Genomic DNA, 22,074 nt, shown 5'->3' with positions numbered 1-22,074 from the left:
TATGCTTGGCTTTATTTACAGGAATTTAAAACTGATGACGATGACATGTTTGATTTTTTGAAGAATTTGTCACAATCATCGAACTATGTAGATAAGGGGACGCAAGAATCTTTACAAGACGCCGTGGGAAACCTTTCTCAAGCATCACATGTTAAAGGCTTTGATCCCTCACAAAAAATCAAGGACGACGAACCAGCAGAATGGATTACTCCACTGTCTTCATTTAAGCCTCCGAATTGGAAACCACCAACTCTGAAAGATGAGGAATTACTTGAGGACCGGGTGCATGACATTGATCACTCACTAGTGTTTGTCCCTGAGGATGCATGGGCCAAAATAATTGAGTGGTCCTCAACTTCCAAGTAAGTTTATATTGTTTCTCAACACGTTAGATACTGTATCATTTTGAACTGACTTTTGCATTGCAGGGAACTGAAAATTGGACCTTCTATGTTAACAAGTGTGTTAGCAGCACGCGTCATGGGACCTACAGAATGGCTTTTGAATCACGTGAGTCTAAATTTGTTCCTTAATATTTTCATTACACGACTTACAATCTATTATAAAATTTTCAGGAAATTGATGCTATGATGTACTTATTCACTGAGAGGACTACTTTGCGACGATGGGAACCAACAAAAGTAGCATTCATGAGCTGCATGTTCAGTAATCAAATGAAGACCTCTTTCGAAGAGTTTCGGAAGGACAAGAAGAAATTCAAAGTATCAGAATTGCTTCACCGGTACGGCATTGGTGAACTTCCACCACACGGACGAACAGGACTGATGTGGGATCTTGACGTCACACGCATGTATGTGCCTCTTAATGTCGGTAAACACTGGATCTCTATGTGTGTCAACTTTGTTTCTCGGTCGATAGAGGTCTTTGACTGTGAGGGATTGAAATACAACAAGGAAGTAGAGCCATTTGCCATTCTCATCCCTAGAATTGTCAAATGTGTTCACTCTTCAAAGAGTCGGCAGCAACTCACGGTCAAGCAGTATACTGTCAGTTACGCCCCAATGCCCTACTTACTAAACAAGAGTAGCAGTGATTGTGGAGTATATGCCTTGAAGCACATTGAATGTCATCTTCTAGGCTTGGACTTCTCTCTGGTGAATGACAGCAACATTCGAGAAGCGCGCCAAAAGATTGTTTACGACCTATGGGAAGCTGCCAATGATCCTGAACTTATTTTGAGAATGGCACAATACATTCCACCGAAGTTGATCACAAATCCTCTAGTGGAACTTGATTGAAGTAGCTTTCGTTTATTACTTGTTAAGGAATAGATTGGTATTGGCTCTCTTATTTGACTCTTGACTTTGATTCTTGTAGTTACTCTTTAGTTTTTACTTTATTTGAAATATTTAGTTGCTTGATTTAACTGTTGTGACAAACCATTTGAACCCCTATCTATGCCCTAAAAATTCATATCAATTTCTAATCTCGAGATCGGACTATTGCTTGATTTTACTGTTGTGACAAACCATTTGAACCCCTATCTATGCCCTAAAAATTCATATCAATTTCTAACCTCGAGCATAACCCAATGAATCCACACAAACCTTATAAATCACAAAAAAATCTAATAATCAAGACAAATTTTATTTGAAACCTTATCGATGCCCTAAATGCCACTAAAGAATCACAAACCATTTGAACCCCTATCTATGCCCTAAATGCTACTAAAGTATGACAAACGAAGGTAACCCAATGAATCCACACAAACCTTATAAATCACAAATAATTCTTAATAATCACGAGAAATCTTATTACTCAAAACACGTTTTACGTTTACCCTAAAATCAAACCAGAGTGTAAGAACTTTTGACCTAAAAAAATCTTATATAAGACCATCAAATGGCCTGAAACCCTACATACTCCATCGTTTGTTTCTCCTACATCTCAAAAAAAAACTTCTCGTTCCTTCTGAACAAAGAATGTCGAACATGAATCACAGTGAAGGAATCCCTTCCAGATGCTGGTGTGGGAAGGGGATTGTCACATATGTTTCAAAAACCAAAGAGAACCCATACAGACGGTTCTTCAGATGCGAGATTGGTATACAGGTAAATCTTTAATTACTTATTCATCATTATTCAATATGATCGAAGAATAAACAGATGTGAGATTGACTTGTTTTTGTGTTTTCGAACAGAGAAAGAACGAAAACCATATTTTTAAGTGGGTAGACGAGGCTCTGTTAGATGAGATTCAGAGGATGGATGAGCATCAGACGAGAATTAGCGAGGAAATTGAAGATCTGAGAAGTTCCATGAAGAAGACAGTTGAGGAGGAAGTTATGAAACATAAGAATTCGATCGATGTAGGTTGTTTAGGATCCATTCTCACTATTTTATGTCTCTGGTCCAAACGTGATTGATAATGTAATGGTTCTCTGTTTCATTTTAAAATAAAACTTCTATTGAATTCTAATGGCAAAACCTATTGGATCATTTGACATGAACAAACTGAAACACAACTTCCAATCATCATCTGAAGAAGAAAACGCATAGTCTATTAAACATAAAATTCAACATGAAAATACTGAAACATAACTTGCATAAAACGAGATAAAAGGAAAAACACAGTCTCTGAAACATAACTTGCATTGAACGAATTGAGAATCCTATATTGCTCTATCACATGTTCTCCTATTGTGACCTTCAATCCCACATCGACTGCATTTCCGAACTGTAGAGCGTTGAGTTCCTTGTGACGAACGGATCTTGTCTTCGGCTGTCTCGTATCTGCGTTTCTTTCTCCTACCCGCAGCTCGTCTACTCTCTGGAGGAAGCATTTTCGACTTCTCCACATGAGATGGAACTTTCCATGTATCTTCAGGGACGCTAATAGGATTTATGCTTTCTTCATAAGCCGAGCGCCATGAGGCAGTAGTGTACATGTCGTCTGTGAGTGTGTGTGGTCTTATTCCAACACTGAAGCCTGCTTTTATGGCGTGCCTGCATGGGATTTTCATCAGATCGAATTTCCCACAAGAACACGTGCGTCTGACCAAGTCTACCGAGCAGTCGAAAGTGTCACCTTGAACTAAAAACCGATGATCGCTAACTGGAAACACCTTAAATGTTTTACCCTTCTCAATCCTTCTGTCAATCTTCTTCTCCACGGCAATGGTCAGTGGCTTCGAATGCTTAGAACTTAAAGTTCTACGCTTGAAAAACCATCGAGTCATCATTTCCCTAATGCTGTCCAACAAAGGTATCACTGGAAACTCTCTAGGCGTACGCAAAGCTGCATTTATCGACTCCGCAGGGTTAGTAGTCCTCATATCATATCTGTAACCCGGAAACTGACAACGAGCCCACTTCCTCACATCGGCATCTATGAGATACTGACCAATTTCAGGACTAATAGCAAAAATAGCAGTGAAGACCTTACGAAAATCAGCGGCTCGATAAGCTTTAGAAGCCTTTGCAACCAAACCAGCCACACCTTTTCCGCTGAAATATGTTACAACATTATTCAGCAAGTGGTGAATGCAAATTCCATGATGAGCTTGCGGATACACTCTCGCAATAGCTTTAGCAATTGAGGAATTCCTATCAGACACAAAAGCTAAAGAATGGTCGTCAGCAATGACCATATTAAGTTGTCTCATAAACCAGTTCCACGCGAGGTCATTCTCTGAGTCAACAATTCCAAAGGCAATAGGATATAAACTCGAGTTTCCATCTAATGCAGTAGCAACTAGTAAGACTCCTTTGAATTTGCTCTTCAAAAACGTCCCATCCACCACAATAACTTTTCGAATTGCAGCATAGAAACCGCGAACACTCTGACCAAACGAGATGAAGAGGAATTTGAATCTCCCTTTTGTATCCCTTTCATAAAACGTGTGTGAGCCTGGATTAGCTTCCTTCATCATATGCAAGTATTTAGGAATTTTTTCGTAACCTTTCTCTGGAATACCTTTCACTGCGTTGATTGCATATTCACGGGCATCCCATGCCAAAGAATAGGATATCTCAACTCCATGTACCATACGCATATACTGGATTATGTCATCCGATCTCGGTCCTTCTTTAGCAGTTTCATACTTATGCATAATCAAAGTGCCCACTGTTTTTGCAGAAACTGTCCTAACAGAACCCTTCCTATTGGATGCAGCACATGAATGATCAGGTACATACTTTTTGATGATAAAATACGATGAGCCTGTTAAGCCCTCTGCACGAACACGCCAGGTGCAATCATCATCTGAGCAACGAATATACCACACTTTTTTATCCGATCTGACAACCACGTAGTCGAAATTATTTTTCATTGCACATATTTCGAATGTTGCCTTCAAAAGTGTTTTGGAAGTAAAAGATTGACCCTTCTTCACAACATCCACCAAAGAAAAGCGAACACCATCTTCATTGATCTTCTCTTTGTCACACTCTTTGTCATCTTCAGTGTCAGGTACCTCAACATCTTCTTCTGAATCCATATCACTTGAATCGTCGGACTCCATTGGCGCTTCCTCTCTATTATGCGACTCCGTACCTCCTTCCGCTATGTTAGAGGGTTGAGTACTCACACACAACTGCGTCGAAGCTTTGTTCTTTACATATGTCAGAAAATTTTGAACTTGTCTTTCACTGGTGATGATAACAGGGGGTGAGTAGATGCTATTGATCAAATCAGAAGGTAAATAACTCAGCTCGATATTGACCATGTTAATATCAATTCCAAAGTCTTCACACACCATAACCTTTAGGTTTTCAAAGCTTGAACTTGTGTCCAAAGTAAGTAACCTGCCTCCTTTTGCTTCATCGACAAGAAATCCCCATCCATTGTTCAGAGACGATTTCCACAACCCACATGAAGCATATACGTTAATCTTCATATTTTAGAATGACAAAAGTTTGAAAGAACTAAAAAATGAAGAAAACTTCCACGTTGAATTTTAGAAATCGTGGTATGTTGAAGAAGATGACAAGATTTTAGGAAAAAAAATTAAAAAAGGAAATTAAAAACATTTAAAAGATTTTCTGTATATTTCCTAACCGTTTTTGGCTAGATTTTCGGATTTTGTAATTTTATTAGGTAGAATTTGCATTCTGTCTACTTAGAAATTAGAAGGCCCGGTAGAATATTGTATACCACCGGTGTAGACAAAAATACAATCCGAATAATGCATTTCCTACCTTAGTAGGTTAATTTGTTTTTGTAGTGCATCAAATCTACCAGTTACGTAGAGCATAAAGGAAACGAGGAATTTATATTCTTCCCTAGTAGTTATTTATGTTTTCGGTGTATTGCGCATGCTACGACAGGTAGATCACTATGTCTTTGTTAGATTATATATTCTAAACCTCCGTAGATGGTAGATCTGCATTTCTAACCCATTTACCCCATTTTTGAAATTATTATTCAAACATTTTTTGAATACAAATTTATTTTTCTTCTATGCAGTTGCTTATCTACATCAAATATACAATTTTCCAGAATTTTTTGCTTTCTAAAAAAATTGATATGAATTTTTATATACAAAAAGGGTAGTGAATGTCCAAAAGTGACAAAAAATGATTTTGTTCTAAGGGGACAATACTTTACTTTACTTGTTCTATATTCCCAATTTTCCCTTTTTTTTTTGTTAGCCCATCTTCTTTGGCTCTTGAATTTTCTTTATTTTGGTAGTATAACTGTTCGTTCGTGCGTTAAATTTGCTATGAATTTATTTTTACATTGACGGTTTAAAGAAAATAAAGTGGGTCATTATTACGGATTCATGAATATTAATAAGTTGATTCAACAAAAAAAATGAATATCAAGTGGACAGTAATGGTGAAACAGCATGCCCTATTAACTGCTCACTGTATTAAGCAAATTAACCATTTTCACACGTTCGCATGAAATTTCGTTAAATAAGAACGAATGAACAACCCACAACATCCCGCGGAAGTAGAAACTGTCTTTCCATGATCCCATCTTTCCTGTTGTTCGATTTTTATTTTTAACGTTTTCATTATTCTTTTTATTAGTTAATTTATTTATTTACAGTATTTTCCGATAGTTTCTAAGAAACATGCCATGAGATCCAATCATTAAAACATAAAAACATATCATCTGTTTTGTTGGGAAAGAGCAAACAACTAACATGTAGTACAAAATTCTTGAATTCATGAACAGGCTCAGAAGTAGCAAAGTTTGAGACGAGATATTTATTTTAGATTCAATATGTTGAGAAGACTTGACTTGTGTAGGAGAAAAGAGTTGGTTTAAAATCGTGACGATTAGGTTTCCTTGAGTTAGTGGCTATACATATGTTAATGGGTCAATAAACGAAAATTCCTTTTTATTCACTCGAGATCACATTGTCTACACGATCTTAAGCATTTTTTGCGGTCATGGCTGTAGCTCTCTCTCTCTCTCAAGCATTGATAGCTGTAGAAGTTTTATGAACAAGAATTTACGCAAAAAAAAAGGTTTATGAAATAAGAACGGTTTGTAGGTTAGTTAAGTGGGTTTGATGAATTATGACAAGCAAAATGTATCTATTACATGGTTTGGTTTTGAGTTTCTTCGACTCTTTCCCAACAAAAAAAGGTATAGAAGGTTCAAAGTTGGTTCTAAAGAAACTAACCTGATCTCACTTGCACCTACTCAGACAACTAGATAAGAAGATAAGATGACATGTGACCAAGCAGGGTCATGTAAATAAAACAGGAGATGCTATATATATGCTTTTCCTGGAAAGTTGATCTAATGGAGCAGTTAATTAAAGAAGATAGCATCATCCTTTTGGGACAAAAATGAGTTCTATGCTTCTTACTTTTGACAACATAAATGCTAGTGAAATCACTGAAATGTTGTTGTTTTTAACTCAATAAACGCAAGAGATTCTCGTTTACACAAAGGGATGTTAACAGTGGGATTCACAGGACACAAAGAGAAAGACGCAACCAAAATGCAATTAAGTTAATTGAATATGTGAGTTAATCAAGATAGCAACATGTAATACGATTGATAAGTTATAAAGAACTAACAATGAAAAATGACAGCACAAGAATCTTTTCTCCGTAATTTTTTTAAAATTATTTCTCTGTATATGAAGAACGTAGCAAAATGCGATACTTGGTGTGAATTGCAGAATCCCGTGAACCATCGAGTCTTTGAACGCAAGTTGCGCCCCAAGCCTTCTGGCCGAGGGCAATGCAACAATGCAAGGAGTGTTTAAAAACAGAATACTTGAAAAGATCTTTAAAAACTGAAAATGATATTATTCATCCCTTATATACTAAATCACAAGTCACTTGACAAATAGAATTATGACACATAAGCAATGTTTACAAATTTTAGGAAAAAATTATTTAAAAGGAGATAACGACTAAAAAACTTATCAGCGGTTTCTTGAAACAACTCCCACTATCTATGATCTTCTTTCTTAGTCCACGATCTTTTCTTTCTTTTATTCCTATATCTCTATAATTTGACAAACAAACAACAAACGATAGCAAAACAACCAAACAATTAAGGGTAGATAAGAAAGATGTATACTCTTTTTTCTTCAATTTGATACTTTTAACTCAATACTGGAGCCATAGAATGTCTTGAGCCAGTGTCTGAGTAAACGTATCTCAGCAACCCAAAAATCCTCAAGTTATACTATCTTACTCTTCTGTACAATTTCGTTGGCTTAGCAGCAGCACCAAATTGCTTCATCGAAACCTGTTTAGGGCTAAGAACGTTTCAGAAAGAGTGGATATGGTGAATCCGAGTTGCTGGAGATTTGACCAGTTCAAAGAGTCTGCAGGGTAGGAAAAGGAGAAAGAAAGGGGGGGGGGATGGAAGAAAGCAAACGTAAACATGGTACAAAAGGATTTTCATAAAAGGTGAGAAGCTGTAATTGGAATCGTTTATGTCCATGCAAATCTTATTGTAAATCTCTCTCCTTATAAAACTTATGTGGTCGTTGTGTAGTTCAGATCTTTAATTAACCGAATACAGACTATTGTTGTCTCTCTTATGGTTTGTAAAATTAACAGGTATCAACTGTGATATCAAAAGCAAGCCAAAAGACATGACAAGTGGCACACAGTCTCAATATGTGGCGTCCCTCATGATGTTGTGCGAGATTTTATTTGTTTCCATTACTCTTATCAGTACAAAAGTTTCTTCACTACTCACTCTTACCTCTTCTAACATTCTCTTAGTAAAGATTTTCAGGGTGCTCGCGGGGTTCTACAAAAGTGGAAGATGATTGAGGCAAGGCTAAAGCCACATCTCATTTTTGAGGTTCTACAAAAGTGGAATATGATTGAGGCAAGGCTAAAGTCACATCTCATTTTTGAGAACCGAAGGTTTTCGCTTCCTTTCCGAAACATGTTTTGCTTTTTTTTTGTCACTGAACAAGATGATTGAGGCAGTGCCAAACATGGTTTGCTTATTCTATCAAAATTGTAGATGAAAATAATCTCAATTTGTTCCCCATAATTAGAATGTGGAACCCACTGTAGCTAGATCAATGCTCAAAGGAAGTAAAGGTTTTTTGAGCAGGTATATCTGATAGTATATATTATATATATCCATAAGGTATAAAATGATTAACCTACTAATCAACCTAGGCTTATAAATCAGTTGCAGAGTGGAGATCGTGCTACTAAGAATCTTCTAAGCAATTTTTTTCTTTCAGCTTCAAGCTAATCGTGTGTTATCCCTGACATCCAGGAGCAGTTGCATGAGTAAATAGAATATTAATAATTATATAATAATCACTTTACGTAAATGATGTGATGTGACTGTGGTCTGGTCTTTGCAGAAGCAAATAAAAGCCTTGGAAGAAGTGACAGACCTTATGACAAAGCTTATTAGAAGGTTAGATTCCGGAGAGTTTTTTAGATATAAAGTTAGAAATCCACTTTAAACAGTGATGCTTTCATCTAGACATGAACAATTCTTCCTGATAGTAGAAGACCGGAGGAAGCAAACTCAACGTACCGACTGATTTTTGGTCAGCAGAAATGACGCTGATAAAAATAATATTAAGCATGTTCCATTTAAGGAACTTGGTGATCCCGTTGTCGTCTACGTTCCTTTATCTCAGGTCACATGGCTGCTGCGTTTATTGTTTACACAATCTTATGTCGCTTATACTACTTGGAATATGCTCGTGATGATCTTATTATTATTTACTAATTACTTTCATAGGCTAAGAGTAAGAGTTAGTGAGTTACACAGTGCAATCATGAATTTACCTGGAGTTTATTTACAATTGGAAACTCGAGAATTTAATATTAGCTATTCTCTAATTTGCATTCTTTTGACTCGGGGATATGAATATCTCATGTGAACATTCTAATGCTTTATGGTACACCACAGACCTTTTATATGCCTTAAAATGTAGGGTTTTGTGATCTTGATGTCTTATTTTATAGGTTTCAGCATACATAGCTGACTCTCAACTCTCAAGTAATTAAGTGTTTCGAGATTTAAAAGCTTGGATGTCTGATTTAACATTTAAACCCAAAAAAAAGTTTGGATGTCTACTTTATCTCGCTTTTTAGTTTATACTGCCTTAGACAATCACAGTAACATAGAATTTGTTTTTCTGGATAAATAAAAGTTATGCACAGTCAAACACGTTTATCCTTCCCGATGCTACTCAATCAGAAGCATAGTAACGATCCGTCCTTAGGGGTTACGGAATCTCTGCAGCACCTGCTAGGCTGCTGCCTCAACAGTGTCCTTCAGTATCTCACCTATTATATGTAATTTTAGTTATATATAATTGAAGTTTGGTTTTCTTTGAAATAAAACAATATTCCCATGCGTAGCATGGGGCCAACACTAGTCCTTCCTTATATCACAAGCAAAAGAACACATGAGGGAGAAACCCGACCCGAATTTAAACCGGAGCTCAGGTTTTTAAGAGCGGGTGGGGCAGAAAGTAATCAAGTAGTTAGATCGGGAACAAGTGAAGATGCTTGTCGTATCATCATAAGCGTAGCTGTAAGCGCTAGGGCAAGCGTTCTTGAACACCGTCGAGTACCGACTCGGATCACAAGTCTGCGGCGTCGCGTGAGCACCGGTGCAGCAAAACTCCGGCGAATCAAACGCAGCGCACGCGCTCATGCACGCCACAACAACTCCATCGATGTTCGGATCCATGATCCGAAGATCTCCAGGGCAAATCTCGTTGACGTCGGCGAGGCAGCCTGCGTAGTGGCAATCTCCGGTTCCTCCCAGGGGATCGATCCCCATCTTGACGTTGAAACCGTCGACGAGGCTAACGCCGTAAAAATCCATGTCTGAAACGCCTGATCCGACGGTGAACTCGGCTAGAGTGGCCGGAGGAAATCCCCCGCGGTTACAGTTTAAAACGCCGCCGCAGCTACTGCGACCGGAGGCGTCGAAGCTGCAGCCGGTGCGAGCCCAGAAGCGTCCTGACCATCCCGGAGGAGCAATGAGCTGTACGGAAGCGCCAGGAGTCAGGGGAACCCAGCTGTCGCCGAGGGTGGTGCTGTTGATGGAGAGAGTTCCTGGGCAGCTGTTCTCCAAGACGAAGACGGTGGCGGTAACGGCAATGCAGCTAGCAAAAGTAGATGATTCAGATTGTAATAGCCAAAGGAGGAAGATTAAGACATAAGTGAAAGTGAAACAGAGAAAGAAACGATAATAGAAAACAGTTGTTTTTGTCGTTACTGCTTGTGATGAACAGAAGGAAGAGAATGTGAGTACCCGCCATTTTTAATCGATTTTCTTTGTTTGTTCGTGTGATGTGGACACTGTCAAGGATATACGGTTACTGACACTGTCTAAGGATATACGCTATATACTGAAATGCTGTTCATTAGAAGATTTAGTATTCTTGCAGGGTTGTACTATTATGATATACTCAGTAAGTTTACTAGATCTGATGATATACACACGTTAGATTAGAGTATTCAATCTTCTTTATCTCTTTATGAATCAAAGAATATATAAATACGGCTGTCAGCCCATCTTCTTTGGCATATGTTATTAATAAGTTGAACGCATCTCATGAGAAAACATGATAGATGATGACACGGTTATGATTCATTACATGTACAAGTATCAATTGGTTCTATCAGAACTAACCTGACCTCACTTGCACGGTTGCACCTAATCAGATAAGGTGACATATGAACAAGAAAAACGCATGCAAAGAAACCAAGATGGAGATGCTACCTGAAAAGATGAGTTCTATTACCGACTGAATCATATGCTATACCTTTTGACAACAATAATAGTTAATAACCTATTGTAGTTATTTTTTTTTAAACTCAATGAACACTTTTAGCCTTTTAGGAGAAAAGAAGAAATCTGTATATGTAGTTATTCTCTTTATCTCCTGCATTTATTTGAGTTATAAGCATGTTCTTTAATTTCATCTTCCTTACATAGCAAGAAACCAAAATAAACATAATAAAGGAGTCAAACTCGACCCGAGTCTAAACCAGAGCTCCGGATTTTTAAGGGCAGAAAGTGATCAAGTAGTTAGACCGGGAACAAGTGAAGGTGCTTGTTGCGTCGTCATAGGCGTAGCTGTAAGCGTTAGGACAAGCTTTCTTGAAGATCCTCGAGTAATCCGTCGGAGGACAAGTTTCCGGCTTATCGAAAGCTCCCGTGCAGCAATATTCCGGCGTGCTAAACGCATCGCAGGCGCTTTTGCACGCCACCACGTTGTTCTGTGGATCCATGACACGAAGCTCGTTAGGACAAATGGCGTTGAGGTCGGAGACGCAGCCTGCGTATTTGCAGTCTCCAGTACCTCCTTGTGGTTTTATCCCAATCTTGACATTGTAGCCGTCGACGAGACTCACGTCGTAGAAATCAGTGACTCCGATGGTGAATTCGGCCAATGTGACTGGAGGAACCCCGCCGCCAGCACATTTAAGAACGCCACCACAATCTCCGGTGGCGCATTTGCCTTGGCCGGATGAGCTGAAGTTGCAGCCGGTACGAGCCCAAATACGGCCTGCCCATCCAGAAGGAGCGGTGAGCTGTACGGAAGCGCCTGGATTTAATTGAAAACCACCGTCGGCGAGGATGTCGTTTCCGTTGCCGGAGAAAATTCCCGGCCAGACTGTGTAAGGGCAATTGTTTTGTAAAGTGAATTCGGTTGAGGAACCAGCAATGCGGCCTGCATTTTTCGTTACACAAACCAAAATTATCAAAATGAATTAAAAGAACTAGGAGTCTAGGAGATTTGAAATCTAGTTTTGCTGAATTTCTTATTGATATACAATAAAGTTATGCATTTTATGATTTTTGAAGTCAATTTAAAATGTGTTGGTAGAGTTTATTAGTTAAAACAATAAAACCTAAATCTTTTTTATAAAATTAATGATATTTTTTTGGTATATTGTAACCAAAAACCTTAGAGGTGTTATTCAATTATGTATTTTAATAGAGTTTAAATCTAGACAGAATTCATGTAATTTGAATGATGAATATAAATTCTATTTTAAAGTCAATTGTTGTGGAGTTATCATGAACATGAATAAAATGATCAAAATCAAATTTTAATGTATACTGCAAAAAATTAGACTTTACCAACTAAAACTATTTTAAATTTTTTAAATTTGGTGTTAATTTTTTTTAAAAAAAATTAGTTGATTACAAAACTTGACAATTTGATTTTAAATCGATTGAATAACACCCCAATGACAACCAAACAATTTCAAATTCTAAATAGAATTCCCAAACATTTATGAATCTGAACGGTATGTCATAAATCAAAATTAAAATCCGATGAAAAGAACCTGTGGCGGGGCAGAAAGTGATCAAATAATTATTATCTCCTTGGGGCTTTACTCCCACCTTGACATTGGTACCGTCAACGAGCTCGTAGGAATCCTTTTCTCCATGAGTGAATTCTGCCATTGCAACTGAACTATCTCCGCCGCTGCCAGAACATGTTCGAACCACGCCGCAGTCTCCGGTGACGCAGCTGCCGTGGCCCGATGAGTCGAATTTACAGCCCGTACGAGCCCAGACGTGGCCTGACCATTCGGAAGAAGCGGTGAGTTGAACGGAAGCGCCTCGATTCAACTGAAATCCCCCGGCGCCGAGATTGTTATCGTCTTTTCTTGTGAGAGTTCCTTGCCAGGCGGTGGATGGACAACTGTCTTCGGTGGCGAAAGCAGCAACTCCGCCTGCCGAAAAAATGAAAGAATAATAATTATGAGAATTCATACCAAAAAAAAAAAAATTATGAGAACAATTTGCCGACAAAAAAAATTTATGAGAACTATATGTTGTGCAACGACTAAATATCATATTTACTGTGCAAAGAATTGAAACATACTGTACTTATTATAGAAGACGAAAAAATCATCAAAAGAAAGCTGACATGGAGTTGTCCTCTTTTAGAAACAGAGGAGATAAGGTTGTTCAAAAAAAAAAAAAAAAAGAAACAGAGGAGATAAGATGATGTAGAATCTAATAATGAAATGAGAAAGATAAGACAGAGGAGTGTATTGTAGTTACTTGTGATGAAGATGAAGAAGATAATGTGAAGACTGGAGAGATTTGCCATGCTTTCTGATCGGATTATGTGGAAGTGTGAAATAAAAGTATATATTAATCTGGACCTTTCAAGTAGCTGGAGGTTCTCAGCTTACTTCAACTTGTTTGAAAACAAGGATTACTGTGTGTATTTGGTTCGAAATAGATAATTTGAAAATGACAGGGCTCTCGGATTTACTTCAATTCGTATGTATTTGTTTAGAAAAAAAGAAAATTTGAGAATGAGAAATCTAAGTAAAAACGGTAGATAAAACCAAGAATTTGGTAACTAAAAAAAAGAATTTGGTAACTTACCATATGTCACATAAGTCTATACGAAAAAAAAAACAATTTGACGAATGAAAGAAAGTATTGCAGGTCTTTATTGGTCGGCGGATTCATTAATACCACCAATTATGGTGAAAGACTTCTTCTCCAGCAAAGACCTATAATTCATGGGGGGGACTCCATCAAGGGAGACTAATAGAATGGTTTGAGAAGAGAAGACTGGCTAACTAGACATAAAGACATAGAGAAATTTGGAACTTTTTGTGGAAGGAAAGATTAGTTGCCTTACTTAAAACTTGCCGTGACCATGAGTTTCCTTGAACTTGCTACATTGGTTAAGGCCTATCCATTAAAAAGTAAATGTAAAAAGACTATAGTCTAAACAGAGTTATGTGCTTCTTCCTTCACCAACAAAAAGTTTTGTTCCGATAGATACTTCCTTTACCGACTGAATCAGAAGTTACATAGAACATCCTTTGACATCAACAAGGGTTAATGACATTTGGTTTGTTTCTACATGCATCTACGTTGGTTTCTGTAAATTTTAGTTGCCTACATGGTTTTTCTTGCGTTAGTTTACTATCAAAATAGAGATACTCAAGAAAATACTAACGTTGATTCAGTTTTGACTCAGCCATGTGGCTGATGCACACGGGAACTTTAGGGTTCATGAGATGTTACGTCATCTAACACCCATGCAGGATAAGAATTAATTGAGTATCAGTTTATAGACTTTTTTCTGTTTTTGTTTACGAATGACTAGAAAGTTTTGGGTTACATTTACCTGCGGTGAGGTATAAACCATGTTAAATTAACTTTTTTTAGGAGAGTAAAGTTCTCCCAACAAGAACTGAATATGCGGCCTTTTACACCTTTACTAGGTGATCTAAAAATTATATTATAAGGTCAACTTCTCGTTTGTTATAGAAAAAAATTATTGTATTTGAAGGTTTCACACTTTATCCTATATGATATCCATATGAGAATCTGTGACTGCATTCTCAAACCAATTTATTTGCGACCGCTTCCATGGATTATATGTCGCATTTAGAAAGCATGTAGCGAGCTCATTTCTAATGAAAATATCCTCCATGCCGTTTAGGCAAACCGTGGAATCTAGGATGTGACAAATGGTTAGGACTTTTGATAGTAATCACTACAAGTATTCGTTATGTCGGATATGTTATTCGAAATGGACAATCCAACATTTATTATTTGGATGTGTGAAATAAAGATATCATTTGGTTCAGCACAAGGACCGAATTATCGGCTTAGTTCAAGTTGTATGGACACAAATATTGCTACGTATTTTGAAACTGGCAAATCTAAGTACGATGGAGGAGAAACAATTCGACGACTGAGAGTACTATTGTAGGTCCAATATTGTTACTTGGCGGATTCATGAATAACAATAATGCAGAAAGAACATGCTTTTCTAGAGTGGAATCAAATCAAAGACTTCTTCTCCAACAAAGACCCATAATTCACGGTGGGCAAATTCCATCAAGGTATCTAATCAGGGAATGGGTTTAGTAGACTGACGTGAAAATAGAATATAGTCCATGAATTAAACTATTGTGTGTGATCAAAGAGTTATTGGCTTAACTTGTACCTGCCGTGACAAAACGATTAATCTTCTGTTCTGGTTGGAAATGGAAAAAAAATGGAGACTGGTCTTGAATCTTAATGGGTTGAGGAGGCTGACTTAGACAGTCATTAATTTAAAACAACTTTGTGTGGGAGAAAACATTACTGAGTCAACTAAAAGAGATGGGTTTCCTAAAAGCATCATTATCCATGGTTTCTTAGGGAAGGGTTCTTAGGGAAATATAAGAAACTATTTCTTAATTTTCAACTAAAAAGTTAAGAAACCGTTTCTTAAAGTTAAGATTCGGCTTCTACGGAGACGTGGGATAGAGACGATGAAAATGGAACCGTATGTAGAATTGGTAATTAACAACCATGCTTCCTAAGTTTTGCATAGGCTCTTGCTGAAATGCTAATAGTTTTCAGTTTTTAACACTACTGATCGTGCATCTGATTCTGCTTATACTCTTCTCCTCACCAGGTGGCTAGTGCTGGTATGGTTCGGACCGCGTTGAAGCCTATTAACATTCTTAGTGCAGTAAGATCTGGGGGTAGTTTTTTTCTTTATGAGCTACTTAATTATCTCATATTCATAAATCTAATATAAGTCAAAAACAATCCATCAAATGAAATTTATATCTACAAAACAAGTCCAACTACATTATCGATCGATCTCATTGTCATTCTTCTTCTGCCTCTCCTTGATCATTTGAAGGGGAGACTCAAATTCTTTCATTATAAATCTCCAAATTGTTTGCCTGCAACAAAAGTTTAGGTTTTCTCTATTTGTTGGTCACGAAGGTCTTCCCAGCCCTTTTTACAACCTTCAGTTTTCTTGCCTGGCGTTCATTCTTCAGCCTCTCACTGTCCCTACTTAATGGGCTTAATAATTTTTAATGGGCTTACTACCGTTGAGGCCTGGGCATTTTGGATATTAGTCACAGATCACACACAATTAACCAACTCACAGTTCCTTCCGGCGGATATTTATTTGTCTCTCCCTCGGAATAATAATTGTTGTGTCGGGGCAACTTCTCAGACATGCTCCTGTCTCTGATCTTCTCCTCCTTTGTCCGAATCAATCAATCTATGTGACCTAAATTCGGTTACATTCCAAAAGTGATTCCATAGGAGCAATGACGATTTCAGTGAAGCTTCCCGTCTTCTCCACTCTCCTCCGAGCACCATTGTTCGCTCATCCTCTACCTCTCCTTCCTTCTTCCGCCCTTTCATTTTCATCCGCTGCTGCTGCTACAACGCGATTGAATTGCACCGCTCGAAAGGCGCGTCGAAGGATTTGCTGCGTGATGTGCTTGGCGAGAGATTCGGCTTCTGCGGAACACGGAGCTGAGTTCATTGAGGTCCTTGTCATCGGTAGTCGCAAGGAGTCTATCATGGACTCTTGCTTGGATTCTCCTTTTCCTTCTCTTCCTCTCCGCTTCTGGTTATAATCTTCGATTCCTGCCCTCATAAAGCTTGCAGCTTCCTTAATGGCTATATATGTTATGTATATTCATCATTAAATTCACCATATTAAACTGTAAAATTGTCTCCTTTTTCCAGGAGTATTAGCAGAGACAGCTCTGGAGATCCAGTCTTGCAGCAGAGGCTCCATCACCAAGGTCCATTACTTTTATATTTTTATTTGAGTTTTGCTATTTGGATACTTTAAATATTTTATAGTCAATTCAAAAGTTTGAGACAGTGGATTTCAGTTTGATAGTTATGTCTGTCTTACCGTATATAAGCTAGTTGTTCAAGAAGATAACAGGGATATGCGGTCTTTCTCTTATCCTGTTACCTCTCTCTCTCTCTCTCTTTTATGTTTGCAGATAATGGTTTCAAGAGCATGAATCCAATTGAGCTTATACAGTCACCTCCAAAGGCCTTCATCCTTGTTTGTACTTCTCTTGCCTACCATTGTTTCTCTTCTGTTTTATGCTAATACTATTATCTCAGTGCCTTTTGCATCTCCATGCCTGCCACATTGGATTCTTAGTTTTTTTTATAATATAACTAAAACAAGATACAGAGTTTGCAATTGGTAACTCAACAACCATGCTTCCTAAATTTTGCATAGGCTCTTACTTAGATGCTACTGGTTTTCAATTTTTTCTTCTTGGAATAGTAGTGTACTGCTTGTGCATCTGATTCTGCTTAAACTCTTTATCCTGACCAGGTGGCTAGTGCCGGATATGGTTCTGACCTGGTTGAAGCTATTAATATTCTTAGTGCAGTAAGATCTGGGGGTAGTTTAGCTGTTGCTGTGCTATTAAGACCTTTCAGCTTTGAAGGTCGAAGGCGTCTTGAAGAGGTAGGCTTCGTTGTTGCTTTGCTACTATCTCATATTCATAAAACAAGCTAAAAGCAGTCCTTCAAACAAGTCCAACTGCATTTACTATCTCTAGTTGGAGTCTCTTTTTTTTTTCTAATTTACCAGGATGTGTACAGGTTAACGAACTGGCTAAAAAACTGCAGCAACACACAAATTTTTGTATAGGTACTTCTCTTAGCAGTATGATAAATTGCCTTGACTACCTTTTGTTCTGCTTGTCCTGCTGGCCATGAACTGACTTTAACTTTGGCTTTCTAGATATCGACATTGAGATTTTACTACAGAAGGATTTGGTGACTTTGGACGAGGCGCTAAGAAATGCAAACAATGCTGTCTCGAAGGCAGTAAATGCAGCATCTGCTCTGATAAGCGTAAGCACAATTTTGCCTCTCATAAGTATACTCAAAAATGATTGTCATTTTTTCATATATGGTTTTATACAGGGGATGCATGGAAACTTTATCGACGTGATGCATAAAGATCTTAAAGAACTTGAAGGCTCAGAAGTCACAACGGTAAGTTTCTTTAAAAAAAAAGCAATTTCAGTGGTTTAACTCAATGCAGAGAGTAAATTTACATCTCGTAGGATAGTAATTTATTTTGAACTTGTATTTAACCTTTCAACTCTCTTATATTCAGATTCTAGAAAGCTACAAAGAGGCAAAGGTTGGTTTTGGAGCGGGTCACAACCTTAAGACTTCTATTTTACAAGCTATATACGACTGCCCTTTCTTTCGCCCTGGTGTAAAGGTATGTCTAATCTCTTAAAGAACATTTCATAGAATGCTCATTCCTATTACTAGTACTTAAGTTCTCGGTTTGATTTATTTCTCTTCTAAAGATGTGAATAAAGTAATCTCAGTTATCTACTATGCAGGATCTAAAGGCCATTATATGCATCGTGGCTAGCTCGGTAGCGCTTCAGAAGAAGGACGTGAAAACAATTCTCCGCACTTTTCGCCAAACAATGGAGTACACTGGAGACATCATTGTATCCACTGTTCATGAACCTGATCTGGAGCCTAAAGTCCTCGTCACAACTTTTTTTATCCAAAGGTATGTGATTTTATTTCTACTGGGCCACTGATAAGCATTAATGCAAGCCTCTTATTCATCACAGTTCTGAAGAGGAATCTTCCAGCAAAGGCAACATTTTTTCTGGTGTTTTGCCTTTTGTTTTGAATATCTTCAAGAAGTATCGTTCACAACTCCAGAAAGAAACAAGTATTGGACTTGGAGAAGCCCCGGTTGCAATGGAAGATTCAGCAGACTCTTCTACCGTGAAAATATCTAATCAGAGTGTTGAAGGATTTGAAATTGATTCTGAGGAAGTCCTGGAAGTTTCTGAGAGTGGTGATAGTGAATACCTAGTAAGAGAGGAGGAGCCATCTAGAAACAGTCGCCTGGCTCTTGGAGATGAAAATATAGAAGGTACAATATCTAAAAGAATTATGCTTCATTTCTTGTTTATTCATAGGAATATTGAAGTGAGTATAAGAGCCTCTCTTTTGTAGATTATGGTGCTATCCAGAGGGAACCAATTGCTAATTGGAGTGTGGATCCGGGGTATCAGATTGAGCAGAAACGGCCAGCTGATTCTGGAGACACCGCAGTGCTTAGCCTGGGTATTGTCAACCTTCCTGTTGGTGTGAGACCTTCAAAGAATTCGAACAGTAGTCTCAATGTCACTAGTCAACCCTCTAGAAAGGCTGGTTCCAGAGATGAATCATTTTTCAACTCTAATAGCTCGAGAAAAGGCTCTAGTGATGATACTGCATCTACCTTGCTATCTGAGAAATATGCTGACTTTACAAAGCAAAGGAACTTATCCGCTCGAGCAGCGTCTATGCTGGTAAGCAGCAATGTAGCAGTCTGTGATATAAAATCATTCTCTTAGTAGTGAGTTGCTTTCATGATCAAGAGTCATTTTGAATATTTCTTCTCCATTTAGGAAGCTGAGCGGGATTCATCAAAAAGATGGAGTCCTATTCAAGAGATGCAGTACAGAGGAGGATTGTTCAAGGGAAGATGCCAAGGAGGCCTTCCCGAAGGAAAGGTAAACCATCTTGTTGGCTTTATTCATCTATGTATATTAGTCTTATGCTTGAGACAAGCTTTCTTAATTGATCCCAAAAGTAATGGCTGGAATTTTCCAAACCAGGGTCGTTTGGTACTTGGAGATGGAAGCATATATGATGGGATGTGGCACAACGGTAAAAGATCTGGTCTTGGAACGTTCTACTTCAAGAATGGTGACGTGTTCCAAGGCACTTGGAGAGAAGATTTAATACACGGAAAGGTAACTATATAGTCTTTGATCTTTTCAAATTGGTTTAGCTTATTGAGACCAAACTTGTGCACAAACTGCTTAGTAGTATCAACAAGTCCCTAAGACAACTGAAATGGGTTATAGATTCTTATCAGACAAACAAAACTTGTTTGGTTATTTTCTTGCAGGGCTGGTTCTATTTCCACAAAGGTGACCGGTGGTTTGCAAATTTCTGGAAAGGAAAAGCGAGCGGGGAAGGACGGTTCTATTCAAAGTCAGGTGAGATATTCTTTGGACAATTTAAAGATGGATGGCGTGACGGACACTTCCTCTGTATAGACGTGGATGGAACAAGGTCAGTGACCCCTTACAAAACTCTTTATTAAATAAAAGAACAATCCCACGTTTTTAATTAAATTGTTAATGCCCTTTTCCCTCAGATACTCTGAAACTTGGGACGACGGTGTTCTTATTAGCCGGAAACAAATGGACGCCGGAGATTGATTTCGTCCAAACCACCCTTTAAAAAGTGTGTTGTAATATGTATAGTGCAGATCAGCTTTTGTCCTTTTTTCTCAGGTTTATTATTACAAAAACTCATAGAAAGGTATTCCTTTGACTTAACTCCGCACGTTGTCTTAATTTTCTTTGATCAGATGTTGTAAAAGTAACGAATCCAATACCAAATCTACCGGACTTTTTTTTGTAAACGTGCAACCTGGGGAAAGAGACTGAAACTTCAAAAGATTAAAGTATCTAAATATTAAATTCATTGATAGTTTTCTCTTAAGAGTAACTTTAATTACTCCAGTTGTTAAATATCATTATCAGAATCCGATTATGGATTTTACGTATAGACTATACATTCACGTTATTTATCATTACAACAACAGAAGAAAAATCTCAATCTCCAGTCTTTATTTTTTTTCCTGAAGTAGATTTCTTTTCCGGTTGATATAATATATTCATTTTTCTTAATAATACAAAAAAAATATATTATTGTTTACGTAGGCTCAACGAACGCGTCTTGACGTAGAACTTCAAGTAGAGCAACGAGATAACGGCGTTTAGAACAGAGTTAAACAGCCAAGCACCGATACCGTTACAACCTCCGCGTTTGACCAGGTGTATGCACAATACGCCCACGTGGCACACGGTCAAACACCCTAACAACACGGCTTGACAGTTAACGACCAACGGAAAACACGCGCCACGTAACCCGATCGCCGTCCAGAATCTGTAGCCGTACACGACGGCGTAAGAAACGGTCGTTAACAGTATCGCCACGACCTGCAAAAACCAAGGACGGTTCGATTTAAAATTTTGTGTGTATTGATTTCGGTTTAAATTGTTAACCGAACCGGTTAGTAACCTACCTGGAAGGATTGGGAGTACTCAAGCCAGAGGAAGGAGATGCAGAGGAGAGAAGACTGGTTGATGAGCTGGAAGAAGCTGAGCTTACGACGTCGTATCACCGCGAAGAAGGTTCTGAACAAATGAAGGAACCGAGATAAGTAAAACGCGTACGACCAGAAGAACACGCGTCCCGAAGCGCGTGTTCCCACGGGAAAGCAGAGGAACCACTGTAGCGCCGTGGTGCGCGTTCTCCTCCACAGCCAGCGCGTGTCCCTGATCTCCGCCGCGGCGGAGAGGAGGATCCCGACGAATATGACGGCGGAGATCAGAGCCATGGCTAAGCTGTGCAGAGCGGGGATAGGGCCGAGGGAGAGGCCGCGTCGGCGTCGGGTGACTGCGAGGAGGATGTGGAGAGAGACGGCGGCGATGACGTATGATGAAACGGCGGCGAAGAGGAAAAACCACGTGGAGGCGTATGATTGAGTTGGACTCCAACGGAAGTTAACGATGTTAGGATGCTCCGTTAGCCAATATTTCACGGTGTGAACCGCCATTGATGGGATATACAGAGATCGAGATCACAGTCTTTGTGTATGTAATAGAGACAAAGGAAGAGGCAGTTGACGAATCAGGTGGGAAAATGAGAGAGATGCTTTGCTTTTATGTGACGATTGTTATTTTTTTTTTCTCACCGGCTCTCTATTTATATACTCTTCATTTTATGTGTGTGTGTGAAAGAAATAAAATTATAGGA

General features: G+C 38.4%; 7 protein-coding genes across 9 annotated transcripts; 3 read left to right on the top strand and 4 right to left on the bottom strand.

Annotated features, from left to right (window-relative positions):
• Positions 1-45: 45 nt before the first annotated feature.
• LOC106356002 lies at positions 46-1,259 on the top strand. Its single transcript, XM_022689465.2, has 3 exons — positions 46-362; positions 429-510; positions 576-1,259. The coding sequence occupies exons 1-3, from the start codon at positions 46-48 to the stop codon at positions 1,257-1,259; spliced, it is 1,083 nt and encodes a 360-aa protein (XP_022545186.2).
• A 693-nt stretch (positions 1,260-1,952) lies between these two features.
• On the top strand, positions 1,953-2,386 carry LOC106356001 (uncharacterized protein At4g04775-like). Its single transcript, XM_013795854.1, has 2 exons — positions 1,953-2,072; positions 2,162-2,386. The coding sequence occupies exons 1-2, from the start codon at positions 1,953-1,955 to the stop codon at positions 2,384-2,386; spliced, it is 345 nt and encodes a 114-aa protein (XP_013651308.1).
• Positions 2,387-2,632: 246 nt separating this feature from the next.
• On the bottom strand, positions 2,633-4,858 carry LOC106413131. The gene has a single exon (XM_013853962.1). The coding sequence runs from the start codon at positions 4,856-4,858 to the stop codon at positions 2,633-2,635; it is 2,226 nt and encodes a 741-aa protein (XP_013709416.1).
• A 4,584-nt stretch (positions 4,859-9,442) lies between these two features.
• On the bottom strand, positions 9,443-10,692 carry LOC106357314 (pathogenesis-related protein 5-like; the record flags this gene model as incomplete). The annotated part of the gene is made up of 1 exon (XM_022689464.2): positions 9,443-10,692. A coding segment is annotated over one exon (813 nt), but the record flags the coding sequence as incomplete, so codon positions are not given.
• Positions 10,693-11,303: 611 nt separating this feature from the next.
• On the bottom strand, positions 11,304-13,801 carry LOC106354526 (pathogenesis-related protein 5). 3 transcript variants are annotated; one of them, XM_013794480.3, is made up of 3 exons: positions 13,468-13,801; positions 12,741-13,133; positions 11,304-12,118 (listed from the first exon to the last, which is right to left on the bottom strand). In XM_013794480.3, the coding sequence occupies exons 1-3, from the start codon at positions 13,514-13,516 to the stop codon at positions 11,448-11,450; spliced, it is 1,113 nt and encodes a 370-aa protein (XP_013649934.1). In that variant the 5' UTR covers positions 13,517-13,801; the 3' UTR covers positions 11,304-11,447. The 3 variants fall into 3 exon arrangements, with proteins under 3 accessions (XP_013649934.1, XP_013649935.1, XP_048592222.1); XM_013794481.3 differs by lacking the exon at positions 13,468-13,801 and adding an exon at positions 13,286-13,419; XM_048736265.1 differs by having other exon boundaries at positions 12,741-13,585.
• Positions 13,802-16,330: 2,529 nt separating this feature from the next.
• Positions 16,331-20,674, top strand: LOC106354527 (protein ACCUMULATION AND REPLICATION OF CHLOROPLASTS 3, chloroplastic). Its single transcript, XM_013794483.3, has 15 exons — positions 16,331-16,804; positions 16,924-16,982; positions 17,193-17,257; positions 17,540-17,674; positions 17,812-17,860; positions 17,954-18,066; positions 18,139-18,210; positions 18,335-18,445; positions 18,573-18,751; positions 18,816-19,126; positions 19,210-19,547; positions 19,647-19,751; positions 19,857-19,994; positions 20,153-20,319; positions 20,405-20,674. The coding sequence occupies exons 1-15, from the start codon at positions 16,497-16,499 to the stop codon at positions 20,466-20,468; spliced, it is 2,214 nt and encodes a 737-aa protein (XP_013649937.1). The 5' UTR covers positions 16,331-16,496; the 3' UTR covers positions 20,469-20,674.
• A 37-nt stretch (positions 20,675-20,711) lies between these two features.
• On the bottom strand, positions 20,712-22,015 carry LOC106354528 (elongation of fatty acids protein 3-like). Its single transcript, XM_013794484.3, has 2 exons — positions 21,341-22,015; positions 20,712-21,254 (listed from the first exon to the last, which is right to left on the bottom strand). Exons 1-2 carry the CDS (start codon positions 21,872-21,874, stop codon positions 20,961-20,963), a joined length of 828 nt encoding a protein of 275 aa, XP_013649938.1. The 5' UTR covers positions 21,875-22,015; the 3' UTR covers positions 20,712-20,960.
• Between the last annotated feature and the right edge of the window lie 59 nt (positions 22,016-22,074).

Source organism: Brassica napus, chromosome A7, assembly GCF_020379485.1.
Source record: "Brassica napus cultivar Da-Ae chromosome A7, Da-Ae, whole genome shotgun sequence".
Lineage (NCBI taxonomy): Eukaryota > Viridiplantae > Streptophyta > Magnoliopsida > Brassicales > Brassicaceae > Brassica > Brassica napus.
Note: the sequence above shows the minus strand (reverse complement) of the source record. Positions and strands in the feature narration are given on the sequence as shown.